General features: G+C 44.1%; 1 protein-coding gene across 3 annotated transcripts in view; it reads right to left on the bottom strand.

Moving 5' to 3' along the window:
- The window catches only part of WWC1 (WW and C2 domain containing 1), a 389,991-nt gene that overhangs the window by 94,793 nt on the left and 279,484 nt on the right, over positions 1-15,714 (bottom strand). For all 3 annotated transcript variants that reach the window (XM_063928228.1, XM_063928229.1, XM_063928230.1), the window contains 2 exons: positions 12,780-12,869; positions 9,037-9,560 (listed from right to left, as the gene is read on the bottom strand). In XM_063928228.1, coding sequence (XP_063784298.1) covers positions 9,037-9,560; positions 12,780-12,869 — 614 coding nt within the window. The remainder of the gene's footprint in view (positions 1-9,036; positions 9,561-12,779; positions 12,870-15,714) is intronic.

Below are 15,714 nucleotides of genomic sequence, written 5' to 3'. Positions count from 1 at the left end.
GAATACCTTAATGTGAGTACAGGGTGTAAATGCAACCTTGTGTAACCTGACTATCTACAAAGCTGTTTGAGCGTCACCGACGCTCAAGTGAACACTTAATACTATAGTAAATACACTGATACTGGTTTAGGGTTCCAAAGCCTATAATCTGTATTATATCTAGTATACTTGGAAAAGAGTAACAGTACAAATGATACACTACAATATAACAGAGACTTCCTAACCACAGGACTAAACAATAAATACAAAAAAACAATACTACACTGACCTAAATGCAATACAATACCATACTACTATGAAGTATTTAAGAGAAAAGAGGAGAGAGAGAGATAGAGAGAGGGAGAGAGAGAGAGAGAGAGATATTGGCTCGCAGAAAGACAATGATAACGGAGAGAAAACTTACGCACAAAGGGTATGATCGCCTGCGCCTCGATATCCAGCTCCCGGTTATCAGCAGATAACCGTTGATGAGAGAGTGAGAGCTGGATGTGGTCGGTCTGCCTATTTATGCCCCACACACAATGCAATCTCCTAGTCCCTACAATCCTACAGTTTATTGGACACAGGAATTCGGCCCTGTACTGTAACCAAAGGTCATAGGTTGATTCATACAGGTGGGCTGTGCTGATTTCCAACAGCTCAGGTGGGTGGGGAACTGGGTTTCCCGCCGCATACCTGAGTATGTGCAAATCATAGAAATGGACATAAACTTCTTATGTCCATAACTATTCGCACGAGCGATTAATACGCTCCAAACCAACACCGGAATATTGCTAATTAAATACTCTTCCGATGGGTATCAAACACTGCTGTATGACTCCTGTTAGACCCTTCGTGCAATACAAAGAGGGATTCCTCCGCTCAGGGACATTCTATCTAAACCAAACTTACAGAAACTATTGAGGGGAACATGATCTATAAACTACATTAATTGTGAACTTTTGTAACGAATGAGTCGCACGCTACGATCACATAAACTCTACCGTAAATGCGCATACTGCGCGTGCGAGTGCACGCTATTGCGGGTATGCGCTTCCACGGGAGAGCGTACGCATGCGCAGCACGGACCAGTGTGCGGTGCAAATATGGCAGTGTGCACTGAGACATTTTTCTGACTTTGACAAATTGCTCCGCCTCCACACCAATATCGTCCTCATACATGTCGACACACACGTACCGACACACAGCAGACACACAGGGAATGCTCCTAACGAAGACAGGACCCACTAGCCCTTTGGGGATACAGAGGGAGAGTTTGCCAGCACACACCAAAAGCGCTATATATATATCAGGGATAGCCTTATAATAAGTGCTCCCTTATAGCTGCTTTGTTATATCAAAATATCGCCATAAATGTGCCCCCCCCTCTCTGTTTTACCCTGTTTCTGTAGTGCAGTGCAGGGGAGAGACTTGGGAGCCGTCCTGACCAGCGGAGCTGTGAGAGGAAATGGCGCCGTGTGCTGAGGAGATAGGCCCCGCCCCTTTTCCGGCGGGCTCGTCTCCCGCTATTTAGAAAAATTAGGCAGGGGTTAAATATCTCCATATAGCCTCTAGGGCTATATGTGAGGTATTTTTAGCCTTTATAGGTACTCATTTGCCTCCCAGGGCGCCCCCCTCCCAGCGCCCTGCACCCTCAGTGACTGCCGTGTGAAGTGTGCTGAGAGGAAAATGGCGCACAGCTGCAGTGCTGTGCGCTACCTTTAGAAGACTGCAGGAGTCTTCAGCCGCCGATTCTGGACCTCTTCTGATTTCAGCATCTGCAAGGGGGCCGGCGGCGTGGCTCCGGTGACCATCCAGGCTGTACCTGTGATCGTCCCTCTGGAGCTTGATGTCCAGTAGCTAAGAAACCAATCCATCCTGCACGCAGGTGAGTTGACTCCTTCTCCCCTCAGTCCCTCGCTGCAGTGATCCTGTTGCCAGCAGGAATCACTGTAAAATAAAAAACCTAGCTAAACTTTCTCTAAGCAGCTCTTTAGGAGAGCCACCTAGATTGCACCCTTCTCGGCCGGGCACAAAAATCTAACTGGAGTCTGGAGGAGGGTCATAGGGGGAGGAGCCAGTGCACACCACCTGATCGGAAAAAGCTTTACTTTTTGTGCCCTGTCTCCTGCGGAGCCGCTATTCCCCATGGTCCTTTCAGGAACCCCAGCATCCACTAGGACGATAGAGAAAAACTGCTACAATGCCACAGCTTTTTTCCACACCAAAGCCCCCATTTATCAGTCCTTGGAGAGTGATAAATAGCTTGGTGCTAAAGTGCCAACCAATCAACTGGCATGCTACAGGCTGTGTTTGAAAAATGACAGGAGCTGATTGGCTGGCACTTTATCACTGTGCTATTTATCACTCCCCAAAGCTTGATAAATCTGGGCATTCGTTTTACAAATAACAGTTAGGAGCTGGTTGGCTGGTACTTTATCACGGTGCTATTTATCACTCTCCAATGCTTGATAAATCTGGGCCAAATTTTTGGTGGGCTTCATGTCACACACAGATATACAAGTGTCTCATGTGTTGCATGAGACCTCTCAGCTCACTCTCAACAGGCATCTCCCGCTGCATGGTGTACTGATGGTAGATGGATGAGGACATCATATCTGTAACATACCAACACTGTTGGCAAAAACAACAAACCTTTCTCTAACATCCATAAGGGATACTAGGGACACAGTACGATGGGGTATAGATGGGGGTCCAAAGGAGCCGGTGCACTTTAAATTCTTCAAACTAGGTGTGCTGGCTCCTCCCCTCTATGCCACCTTCCACAGCCAGATTAGAAAAATGAGCCCTCAGGAGAGGGTGCAAACCCTAGAGTGCCAGGGATTTTTCCTTCAATTTCTTTTAAACTTATGTATTCCAGGTAGGCTGTCCGGGTAACAGCCTACCTGCACTTAGGGACGTGGGGGGGGGGGGGGGCGCGACGGATACCGAATTCATTAGGTACTGAGCCGTATCCCCGCTGACAGGACACCGGTCCTGATGGGCGGTGTACCGCTTGGCATTGCGCTATAGCGTACACACCCGCAGCACACCGTACACCCCTAAGAGCAGCCTGAAGGTCAGAAGAGTGGAGAGTGACAACCGGGGACCCTGCTAGCGGGTCCCCCGGTTCTTGGTGTGATCGAGGGGCGGCTATACGGACTCCTCCTCGGGTGATCCCATAGTGCCCCCGTGTAGATTTTCCAGCGGTGGTGAAAGAAGGTGCTGGGGCCTCATTTTGCACCATTTGAGAGACACTGCCAGTATAAATATACGTATAGCTCCGGTGCCATTGGAGGGGGCAGAGCTAACTCAGAGCAGCCATTCAAAGCATTGCCAGAGCTGCAGCACGATTGCCAGCTCCTCCAGAGATACTCCAGCAACCAGGACACTTGGTACAGGGGTGTTATATGGGGGAAAGCCGCTCTAGGACCCTTAACTAGGCTCCTGCAACATACAGTATAACACACACTTAAAGAGCCTTGCGTTGTCACTGAGTTTGCTCTGGCTGGTGTGCTGGTCCCTCCTGTCTAGGTCTCCTCCACGCATACTGGGCCGGGCAAGCGTGTGTGCGTGTTATGGTCTCCTGTCAGCATGGTGAAAAAGGCTGTGTGTAGTGTCTGTTGCACCAGGTTTTCACCATCCCCTGCTTATTCTCTCAGATGTGGGTAATGTAGCCAGCCCTCACAGAACAGTGAGGCTTCAGGGGGAATTTACAGGAACCAGCTTGGCTGCTTTCTATAAAATCCATGATGGCTGACATATCAAATCAATTAACTGCTACTAGACAAGAAACGCAGTGGTTGCAACTGTCTGTGGAAAATCTGACTAAGGAACAGGCAGATGGGTTACCCCTCCCTCCAGAACAGTGCCACATAAGTGTGGGTTGCGTGATATCCTCTTAGAGTCTGACAAGGAGGTACTAGAAGTGGAGGAGGAGGAGCTGGAACCTACAATAGAGGATTCCTCTCCAGCACAGGGAATAGAGCCCCTTATAATTGCTATAAGAGACGTGTTACAAATTCCTGCTGATGAGACCGAGATACAGCAGTCGTTTTTCTCTGTGCAGAAAAAAGCCAATGTCACCTTTCCTGATTCTAAGGAATTAGATGATCTTTTCAGACAACCCTGGGTTAATCCTGATAAAAAATTTCCAGGTGACCAAACGTTTGATAACCACTTTCCCTTGGAAGGAAGGAAGGAAGGAAGGAAGGAAGATATGGGAAAATCCCCCGACTGTGGATACATCTATCTCACGCCTGTCAAAAAAGACAGTGTTACTGGTTCTTGGTGCTACTGCGTTAAAGAAACCAGCTGATAGGAAAATAGAAAGCCTTCTGAAATCTATTTACACAGCAGCAGGAGCATCACAGAGACCAGTTATTGCAGGCTGTTGGATGACACATGCCATTTATACGTGGGCAGGTCATATTCAGGAGGACTTGATGGGTGACAAGACCCTAGTAGACACGGTGACACAGGTGAAACACATTCAGGACTCAGCACGTGTCCTTTGTGAGACAATCAAGGATATAGGCATTATCAATGCTAGAACTACCACCATGGCGGTATCCATACGCAGAGCCTTGTTGCTGCGTCAGAGGGTAGCGGACACCGAATCGAATAGGAGTATTGAAGCTCTGCCTTTCACAGGAGAGTAGTTATTTGAAGGTGAATTAGATACATAGATTTCAAAGGCTAATGCTGGAAAATCCACGTTTCTCCCATCTGCGGCACCAACGTCAAGATGCTCTTACCCGGGGACCCTCCATGCGGTCCTTTCGGACTGCAAGGTTTCAGGGGAAATCAAGAAGCACCTCCAACGCAACAAAGAGCAGAGCTTGCATGCGAGAGGTGTCCAAGATACTTCTCTGGGCGGGGAGGAATGCAAGGGCAATATTGGCCATAGTCATTCCGGGAGTAGACAACTGGTAGGCAGACTTCCTAAGTCAACACAACCTTCACCTGGGAGAGTGGGGTCTCCACCCACAGGTGTTTCAGCAGATCACAGACCAGTGAGGTTGTCCACAGATCGATCCGATGGCGTCTCATCTCAACAAGAAGCTTCGCCTGTATTGTTCCAGAACCAGGGACCCTCAGACGGCAGCAGTGGATGCACGGACGATGCCGTGGTCTTACCACTTGGGGTACCTGTTCCCTCCAATTCAGTTACTCCCGAGGTTGCTAAAAAGACTCAGAAGGGAAGGAGTTCAGGCAATCCTGATTGCCCCAAATTGGCCTTGAAGAGCTTGGTACGCAGACCTTCTAGCCGTCTCAGTAGAAGACCCCTGGCCTCTGCCAATGAAAGTGGATCTTCTTCAACAAGGCCATTCGTCTACCCAGACTTACGGTGGCTTCGTTTGACGGCATGGTGGTTGAACGGAACATTCTAGCTAAGAAAGGTATTCCGGGTAAGGTTATTGCAACTATGACCAAGCCAGGAAGGCAGTGATGTCAAAACACGATCATATCTGGAAAATATATTTATCCTGTGTGAAGGCCGTAAGTATCATCCTGCGGATTTTAACCTGGGCCATTTCTTACGGTTCTCACAGGCTGCAGTGGATTTGGGCCTACGCTTAGGCTCCATTAAAGTCCAGATCTCGGCTTTGTCCATTTTCTTTCAGAAGAAGTTGTCTACTTTGCCGGAAGTCCAGGCCTTCTTACAGGGTTTACTCCACATACAACCTCCCTTTGTGCCTCCAACGGCACCCTGGGATCTGAACGTGGTTTTGGATTTTCTACAGTCCTCCTGGTTTGAACCACTGATAACAGTAGAAGACAAGTACCTTACGTGGCAGACAGTAGTGCTATAGGCCCTAGCCTCAGCTAGGCTGGTTTCGGAATTGGGAGCTTTGTCCCTATTTGGTCTTTTAAGAGGACAGAGCGCAGCTCAGGAGTCGTCAGCAGTTCCTACCAAAAGTGGTTTCTGTGTTTCACTTGAATCAACCAATTGTGGTTCAAGCCAATTCTTCTAATCCTGAGACCTTGGATGTAGTGTGTGCCTTAAAGATCTATGTCAAGAGGACGGCTCGTGTCAGAAAAACGTATTCCCTTTTTGTGTTGTATGATGCTCAGAAAAAAGGACGCCCTGCTTCAAAGCAGTCAACTGCTCGTTGGATTAGGCTTACTATCCAACAGGACTATACTTAGGCAGCCTTGACTGTTCCACAGTCTATAAGGGCGCACTCTACAAGATCGGTGGGATCCTCCTGGGCGGCAGCCCGTGGAGTCTCTGCTTTGCAACTATGCTGCTACCTGGTCAGGGAAAAACATGCTTGTCAAGTTCTACAGATTTGATACCCTGGCTACAGAGGATACCCAGTTTGGGCAGTTGGTGCTGCAGACGTCTCAGCACGTTCCCGCCCATTCTGGAAGCTTTGGGACGTCCACATCGTACTAAGTGTCCCCAGTATCCCTTATGGATGTTGGAGAAAACAGGATTTTAATACCTACCAGTAAATCCTTTTCTCGTAGTCCATAAGGGATACTGGGCGCCCGCCTCAGTGTTAAGACTTTTCTGCAGGTTTGTTCTATTGTGAACATTGTTTGAATCAACTGTTGCTCTTTTGTTTCGCCAGCCGTTGCTGGTCTAGTTTATGTTTGTTGTGTGCTTGTTTCATTAATCTCATCACTCGTTGTCTTGTTAGGTTTCCTCCTCTCAAGTATGTCCATCTCCTTCGGGCACAGTTTGCCTAGACTGGCTGTGGGAGCGGGCATAGAGGGGAGGAGCAAGCACATCTAGTTTGAAGAATTTAAAGTGCACCGGCTCCTTTAGACCCCATCTGTACCCCATTATACTAAGTGTTCCCAGTATCCCTTATAAGCTACGAGAAAAAGATTTAGCGGTAGATATTAAAATCCTTTTATTGTTAATAGAGATAAATTTATTACAGGGGATTACTAAAACTGCTTTCAGCAGATTCAGTTCACGGTTTCGCTATTAGGTTTTGAACTTGTGTTGGGATTATGCAAACTTATATTTGTTATCATCATCATCTTGTGAGGCTCCATAGTGCTGGACATTGTGGAAAAAAAGAAATACATAAAACAAGGACATAAAAGGCATACCAAATAAAAATATACATAACAATAAAAGCATGCCCCTGTGTCCTCTTCTAATGACATTCTAGATGGAAGAGGGCACAGCTGAAACAAAGGGAGTGAGTGTGGCTCACAGTGGCGTTGGGTAAACTTGTGAGGGTGCATGGGAGAGGGGGGTACAGGGGAGAGTAGGGAAAGCGCTAAAGTTAAACTCTGTGGGAAAGTGTTTGGGCATACCAGAACTGGCTAGCGGCACAGAGAAAACTTATAGGTGAGAAGCCTTATAGGTGAGAGTGATAGGTGGTTATCAGGGGTGGTCTTCAGTATGCCGCCGGCCGGGATCCTGGCGACCAGCATACCGGCGCTGGGGTCACGACCGCCGGCATACAGACATATTCTCCCACTTGGGAGTCCACGACCCCCATGGAGGAAGAATAAATAGCCAACGTGCCCACAGCTTGGCAAGCGCAGCGAGCCCACAAGGGGCTCATTAGCACGCGCCAAGCTGTCGGTATGCCGGCGGTCGGGATCCCAGCGCCAGTATGCTGGCCCCCGGGATCCCGGCCGCCGCCCACTCATACTACACCCGTTATCAGAGACAAAGTAAGGCACAGGTCAAATAATAGATCGAAGAGGTTGAGAGGGTAAGTATATGGAGATGAGAATGAAGATGTATAAAGGCATATTCTAGGTGAGATTTAGAAAGGTAGACAATATAGGGATTCTATAGTGCTTCTATGTCTTTCTGAGATTTAAGAGTCTATTATACTGTAGCTTTGCCAGTTTACACAAGTACACTGGGATCGACTTGTTCTTCGATTTATAGATTAATTAAAAATTAATAATAGATAATACTCATACACTGGTAAACAAAAATTATTTTTTTTTTTAATACACTTATTTTAGAGAAAAATACATTATTTTAAAAAGGCACTGTGAGATGGCAATAGCTAGAGAAGGACAGCTAGCGGTACATGTATTCTCAATGTCCTTGCTAAATAGGCTGTCAAAACGGGTTCAGTATGTAATCCCGATGGACGGGATGCCAATGGTCAGAATACCAACATCGGCATCCCGGCCATTAAAATACAAACTGCCCCTAAACTTCCCCTTTCCCCTACCTTAACCCTCCCTTGTGGGTGCCTATCCCTAACCTTCCCGTCCCTACACCCGAACCCTTCTTCTAATGCCTAAATCTAACCTCCCTGTCCCCTGCGTCAGGAAGTGAGTGCGTACCGCTGAGAGGATCATCAGGATTCTAGGCGTCTGCATTTTGACTCTGGGAATCCCACCTCTGTTGGCATTTTGACGCCGGTATTCCGGCCGCAAGTCGGGATTCCGGCGTTGGTACTTTGGCCGCTGGGATCCCGCCCGGCGCCATTTTAACTGCGTCCTGTTAAAGCACGCATTTTCACTGAATTTAGGGCTTTTATCATAAAGGCATCTGGATAGGTCAACAGTTAAAAGGTCGACAAGCAATAGGTCTAGACCATATGGTCGATATTGTCAAAAGGTCATCAGGTTCAAATGGTCGACACGACAATGGTTGACAAAGAATATGGTCGATATAAGGTTTTGGGGAATTTTTTTGGGGGGGGGACTTTCATACTTTAGCATCCACGTGGACTACAATTCAAAATGGTAACCTGTGCCGAGCGAAGCTTCGAGCACCTTGTTGAAGAATGGTGAGCCAAGCGAGGTGATGCGGTACACTAATTAGGGGTCCACGTGCTGAAAGAGAAATTTTGACACTAAAAAACACAACGAAAACTTGACGACCTTTTCATGTGTTGACCTTGTGGATGTCGACCATTTGGTGTTGACCCAGACATTGTCAACCTTCTGACTGTCGACTCTTTGATCCATAACCTTATCATAAATAAACACCTGAATCAATTTCTTGAACTCAGCTGTGTTTGGTTGAAGGAAAGGCAACCTCACAATACAACCTCATCTACAACATGATTCACCTTAGTTACAAGTTATAAAGCTACCTTAAAAGCTCAACGTTACCTTGTCCAGCAGCTTTGCCTTCTGCTTCAAGTTGATAGCTGTCTGCTCCAGTAGAAAGGCCAAGTTCGGAGAAATGGCTGCTTAGATCAATAGCTTCAAAGTCCATATGGCTCAAGAAAGCATCTCCAGTTAAAAAAGGGTCAGTTACAAGGGGCGAACAAGGCGGAGATGGAGAAGAAAGTGAAGACCTGGGAGACAATGATGTCATAGACTTGGGTGTACCAGACAAGGACCTCAAGGCCTGGACACGGTTTGTTGAATCCATCTTCTGAGATTTAACTACTTCATTTTCATGAATGGTGGTGATACAACCAGAAGGTCTATAACCAGATGTCCCTTCCTGTAGCATGAATTCTACTTTGCTCTGGTATTCAGTGTCTAATTGTTCCAGTTGTTCATAGTATAGATCTGTAAAACTTGCAGATGTAGAAGAGTCCTGACTGGATGTGACTAGAGATCCTCTACTGGAAGCTAATGATCCAGGGCTGCTCCCCGATGAAAGTGACTGAGTGCTAGCTGAAAGACTGCAAACATTAAATGATTAAGATGCTTTAGTAAACTACAAAGCTATCATAACTGAGAAAGTAAACAATGCAAAGTCAAACATATATGTGAGAAATAAGATGCTGTGGTTAGTAACAGTAAAACACTAACAATACCATTTTTTTTTAGATGCATTTGTTGCTTTATATTTTCTTACATTTTTGATCCACTTTGACTATCAACATCACGTTGTGTGGAGGGACACTGTGGGTCATTCCGACCCGATCACTTGCTGCAGTTTGTCGCAGCGATCGGGTCGGAACTGTGTATGGCAGCCGTCGTTGCCTAGCGATCGCCTGCAAGACAGAGGCGGTCGCTGGGCAGGAGGGGGCTGGACGGTGGCGTTAAGCTGCCGTTTAGGGGGAGCGGTCCGGCCAATGCAGGCGTGGCCAGACCGTTAGGGGGCGGGCTGCGGCGGCTGCGGGACGTCAAACGCAGCCACTGCGGGCCGGGGAGCGACGAGTAGCTCCCGGCCAGCACGCTAAAGCTGCGCTGGTCGGGAGCTACTCTTGAAGTGCAAAGGTATCGCCGCTGTGCGATGCCTTTGCACATCTGCGGGGGGGGGGACTGACATGCGCAGCTACGATCAACTCGGAATGACCCCCAGTGTATGCTGATAAAGGTGAGCTCACCGGACAAATGTTATCTCCACTTAATGATAACTTTAGATATGCCCAGACTTCAGCCCCATGAAATGCTTTCCTATACTAAGGGACTGATGAATGTTCTTCCATTTGCAGAGTGTACTTTGTGCGCTTCAGCACTACACATGCTCGGAAACCGAGAACATATAAGCAAGCACGATGCAGAGTCCTACACTATATCAATGTATTTACACTTTTTGGTTGGGAACTGCAGAGTGCAAATACACAGTTGGAAGTGTCTCTTTTGTACATAATATAGGGTAGATGCAAGTGCTTATAGATGATGAAGACTGGTACAAGGGGCATGATTCAGAGTTTCACGCAAGTCAGTCACAAATGCAAAAAAAGTACAAATCTTCCCCTGTATTCAGAAGCTAACACATCTCTGCATCAGCACCGCCAATATTCATTCGCTTGTAAAAATAGCTACCATCAGTGCTTAGTTGCACCAACCCTATACTTGGCGCAAGATATCCATCTGCAATCATCCAGCAATTCCACCTATGTGCCCACAACATGCCCTCAGAACACAACCTATGTGCAGATGTCCTGGATGCTGCCCAATTACACTAATTCAGCTGCAAGTGGAGATGTGCCTAAGATGTGCACAACTTGCCTACAGGAACTCACAGCTGTGTAAGCTAAGCCATGGCACACGTACAGTATGAAACATTGCCACAACCATCTGCAACTGACGTGTGCAACTCTGATCTCCCAGGAGTACTCACACTTATTACCTCAAGATTTTGCAAACAATTGGGACATGTTGAAAAAAATTAAATAAATCATTTAATCTCTTGAAAAGGTCCAGAAGTTACTCGCGGAAACGATAGGTTGCTTTCTCAGTGACATTATAGTGCTCTGTCCGGTGCTAGAACGCTATTCTAAATATGTAATGGAGCGTTACAATTTAGGGGAAAAGATTCCTTTAGTAAAGTAGCCAGATTTGAGCTGGAAAAGCCAACAGTGTAAGAGCCCAGGAGACAAACTTCTATGGCTGAAGTAGTTATCTGTAAGATGACTGATTCATACTAAAGTGGGGCCTTGGATAACAGCCTGATGTTCTGTCAGGCTCCGATAGGCTAATAAATGTACTGGTAAACACTGTTTTTACCATAAAACACAGTTTTACAGAATGAAAGTTATTTTCCACGTATACCCTATGGTACTGTTGTCTGTCCATCTGACAGCCTCATCCTGTTCAGCTCCTACACACTGCTCTGTAGCTGTCACAGGAATGGGCAGTACATAATGAACTCTAGCCACATTCAGGCACACAAGTGGCTGTAAGCTCTGTTAGTGATTAATAATAATAATAATAATTTTATTTATATAGCGCTCTTTCTCCAATAGGACCCAAGGCGCTTAACAGATACATAGCATAATATAGTACAGAAAATAATGAAGTACATTTTCATAAAATACAGAAGCATGAAGATACTAAAAGGGACATTATGGGAATGCTTGAGTAAACAGGAAAGTCTTGAGTCTACTTTTGAAGGATTCTATAGTTGGGGCCTCTCGCACTGTGCGGGGAAGTGAGTTCCATAGAGTCGGAGCCGCATGACTAAAAGCTCGAGCCCCAGATTAGTGAGGCTCTACTTGCACTAGTAAACATTACATCACATGTTTAAACGGTAACGAATAGAACGATGAGAAAGAATGTATCTGTACTTTACAAAAAGGTCAGACATCACCTCTGGCCAATAGAAAAGCATATACAGCACAGTAATTTTTTATTTTTGTTATACATGCATGATATTTAATATTGTGTAAATAGTAATAATTAATAAGAGCATGATGAGATTAAAATAGTATAACCCCAGCCCCACACTTTCATACAGTTTAACTATAAAGGGATTAAGTAAGGGGGCTGGCCGGCCTTTATGGGAAAAAGTGGCCAGAGAATGGTTTGGGTGAATGGAGGGTGCGGTCTATTTTTTACTATTTTCCAGTTGGAAATGTTGCAGTCATAAGCTTGTACTGGGTTTAGTATGAAATACCTACAATCAAAATCTCGACAAGGTCAATATACAGACATTTAAAATGTCGACAGGTCAAAAAGTCGACACGAGTTTGTCATCATTTTTTGTATGTATCTCGACCTAGGTCAACATGGGCACCGTATAAGTGCACCGCTGTGCTCACCATGCTATTGTTTTCCCCTCCAAGTCCACTGGGATGGTAAAGTATGAACAATTTAATTTCAATGAAAAAATCATGAAAAACTCATGCCGACTTGTTGACCTGTCGACATTTTAGATGTTGGTATTTTGACCATGTCGGGATTTTGGCTGTTGATCAATGGTTGTCGGTATTTTAACTGATGGTATTTTGACCATGTCAGTATTTTGACCGTCGGTCAACGGTTGTCGGTATTTTGACCGTCGGTCAACGGATGTCGGCATTTTGACCGTCGGTCAACGGATGTCGGCATTTTGACCGTCGGTCAATGGTTGTCGGTATTTTGACAGTCGGGATTTTGATTGTAGGCAAGTTGACCGCATCCCCTTGTACTACATACAGTACTACTTACTATACAACACTAATACACACCTTTTCAATTGTGTGTGCAGAGTTGCAATTAACCTGGTTGTCTCCTCCAATTCTCTGATTAACTGGTTTCTTTTACTGCTCATCTTCAACCTAAAATAAGAGAAAAGTTATTTGTTTTTTTGTTTTTCTTTTTAAGTATGATAATGTTATGTTGTCAGTTCATCAAAAATTGTGATCAAGCAAGAATCAGCTCTAACACACTATAAGTAATATTTGCATATATTATTATCATCATCATCATCATCATCATCATCATCATTATTCAGAGATGTGTAACTTGTGTAATATAAAGCAGGTACAAGTAAAGCAGTCCGAGGCATCTGGTCACAGTGTTACAGCATAGCAGAGTACATTCAAATAGTTGGCAGAGAATTTACAGACTCTCTTACAGTCAAATACTACTACTGCGACTACAACTTACGTTACAGAACTACTGTTAGGAGAAAATGGAGCAGGTTGACTATAAAGGTCTATGGGTCAGATTTATCAAAGCATGGAGATAAAGTACTAACCGATCAGCTGTCATTTTTCAAACACAGCCTGTAACATGGTAGTTGTTAGGAGCTGATTGGTTAGTACTTTAACTCTCAGCTTTGATAAATCTGCCCCTATATATCAGACTCAACAGATTAGCAATTTGGAAAAATAACAATGACCGTTATAGTTACACAAAGAGGAGCACTGTTTATTTGTTGTATCAAATCCACAGGTTGCAGATATACATGATAAAAGAAGGCTCAACAAGACCCCCTACAAATAATACAGGAAAACAAACCTAGAACACCTGCTATACTCAATGAGCGCACATAAAACACAACGTACACATAATGTCTAGTATGAAATGTAGTGGATTAGGAGACAAAAGGATTAATTTCTAATGTGAAGTAAGCACACATCTTAGAGATGGAATCAGAGCCCGCTAGACGTGGGCGAACACAGCCACCATGTGTTTTCTGACAGATAACACCTATCTATTGTTCACCACAATACCCATTCTCTGCCCAGCAGATTTACTGCAAAGAATTAACATATCATAATTACACAGCAAAATGATAACACAAGCATCACAAGAAATGAAAAAGATAAAGGCTGTTAGGTAAGAGATCTGGCATTGTGCGCCAAATACCGCTTCATGGGAAGAATGCCGCACATATAAAGGAACTAAACAGAAAATGCCAGCGGAAATGTAAGCAATTGTTTTATTTTAATACATTGTGGATAATCTGAGGTTTCACTTTTGGCACACTTTGTTTTCTACTCCATAGTTACGGTTGATATGGTTTAACGTTTAGTTACATGTTATATGGATATACTTATCTATCATAATAGATTTCATGGATCAATGTTTCTTGACTTGTCCAAAGTCTTTGATTTGGTCAGCCACCATTTACCGTATGAGAGGATGGAAGGAATTTTTATAGCCTCCTAACTCATTGTTATGTTTTAAAACGGAGTAAACGAAGACAGCAAATATTCATATTTGGACATTTTCTGAAGTAGGTAGTATGCCAAGTAGTGTCCAACAAGGTTCAACTTTAGGACCATTACTAGATTTGTCACATAATACAGTATATTAATGTATTACCTAACAAAATATAATATCCACAATCAAATTGTATGCAAATGACACTATTATAATAGTGCCCAACTGTACAGATTTAGGCAAGACCAAAAAGAAAAAAAGCACAAGTTAACTAAAAATAACCGTTCAGTAGAAAATAGGGAAGAAGGGATGATGATCACATAGATCAATATAAATATTTAAGTGCACAGATTGATTCTCCTCTGTATTTCTCAATCACTATAATACAATTATACAATATAATTCAATTAAGGGCATGGAGACGCTGGAATACAAGGAAAGGCTTGCAAGGCTAGGCATGTTTACACTGGAAGAGAGGAGACTAAGAGGGGACGATACACAGAGCTTGCGCGGGACCTGTTTTTGGTAAGATCAGCGCAGAGGACACGTGAGAGGAGAGGCGATTCTGCACAATGCAGCATAAAGGTTTTTTCACAGTAAGGACAATACGTGTTTGGAATTCCCTGCCTGAGGGAGTTGTAATGGTTAACAAAGTTAATAAAAATTATGGTGCGTAGTCGCGCAGTATAGTTACTATGAAAAGAGGAATAAAACACAACGGCTGACATCAGCATTAGACAAAATTTAGACCAAAATAATCCTGAATAGGAGAGCACAAATAGGTTGAACTTGATGGACAAATTGTCTTTTTTCAACCTTAGATACTATGTTACAATAGAAAAATTGAAGCACTTTGTCATTATGGATATTAAATCTACAAAGCTGGAGGTTAGCTTTAAGTACATTGAGAATGCATGTATTAAAATATGAAAAATGGTATAGAACACTGTGGGTCAGACACATGTAAATTAGTTATATAATACAGGTTGAGTATCCCTTATCCAAAATGCTTGGGACCAGAGGTATTTTGGATATGGGATTTTTCCGTATTTTGGAATAATTGCATACCATAATGAGATATCATGGCGATGGGACCTAAATCTAAGCACAGAATGCATTTATGTTACATATACACCTTATACACACAGCCTGAAGGTCATTTTGGCCAATATTTTTTATAACTTTGTGCATTAAACAAAGTGTGTCTACATTCACCCAATTCATTTATGTTTCATATACACCTTATACACACAGCCTGAAGGTCATTTAATACAATATTTTTAATAACTTTGTGTATTAAACAAAGTTTGTGTACATTGAGCCATCAAAAAACAAAGGTTTCACTATCTCACTCAAAAAAGTCCGTATTTCGGAATATTCCGTATTTCGGAATATTTGGATATGGGATACTCAACCTGTATAACAGATTAACAAGGTTTGTCCTGAACTGTAGCAGTAATACCTATCATTGTAATTTATATAAAGGCATAAAGAGGGAGAGATGATCATTAC

This window comes from Pseudophryne corroboree, chromosome 6, assembly GCF_028390025.1.
Source record: "Pseudophryne corroboree isolate aPseCor3 chromosome 6, aPseCor3.hap2, whole genome shotgun sequence".
NCBI lineage: Eukaryota > Metazoa > Chordata > Amphibia > Anura > Myobatrachidae > Pseudophryne > Pseudophryne corroboree.
The sequence above is the reverse complement of the archived record's forward strand: the minus strand, read 5'-3'. Positions and strand labels throughout refer to the sequence as shown.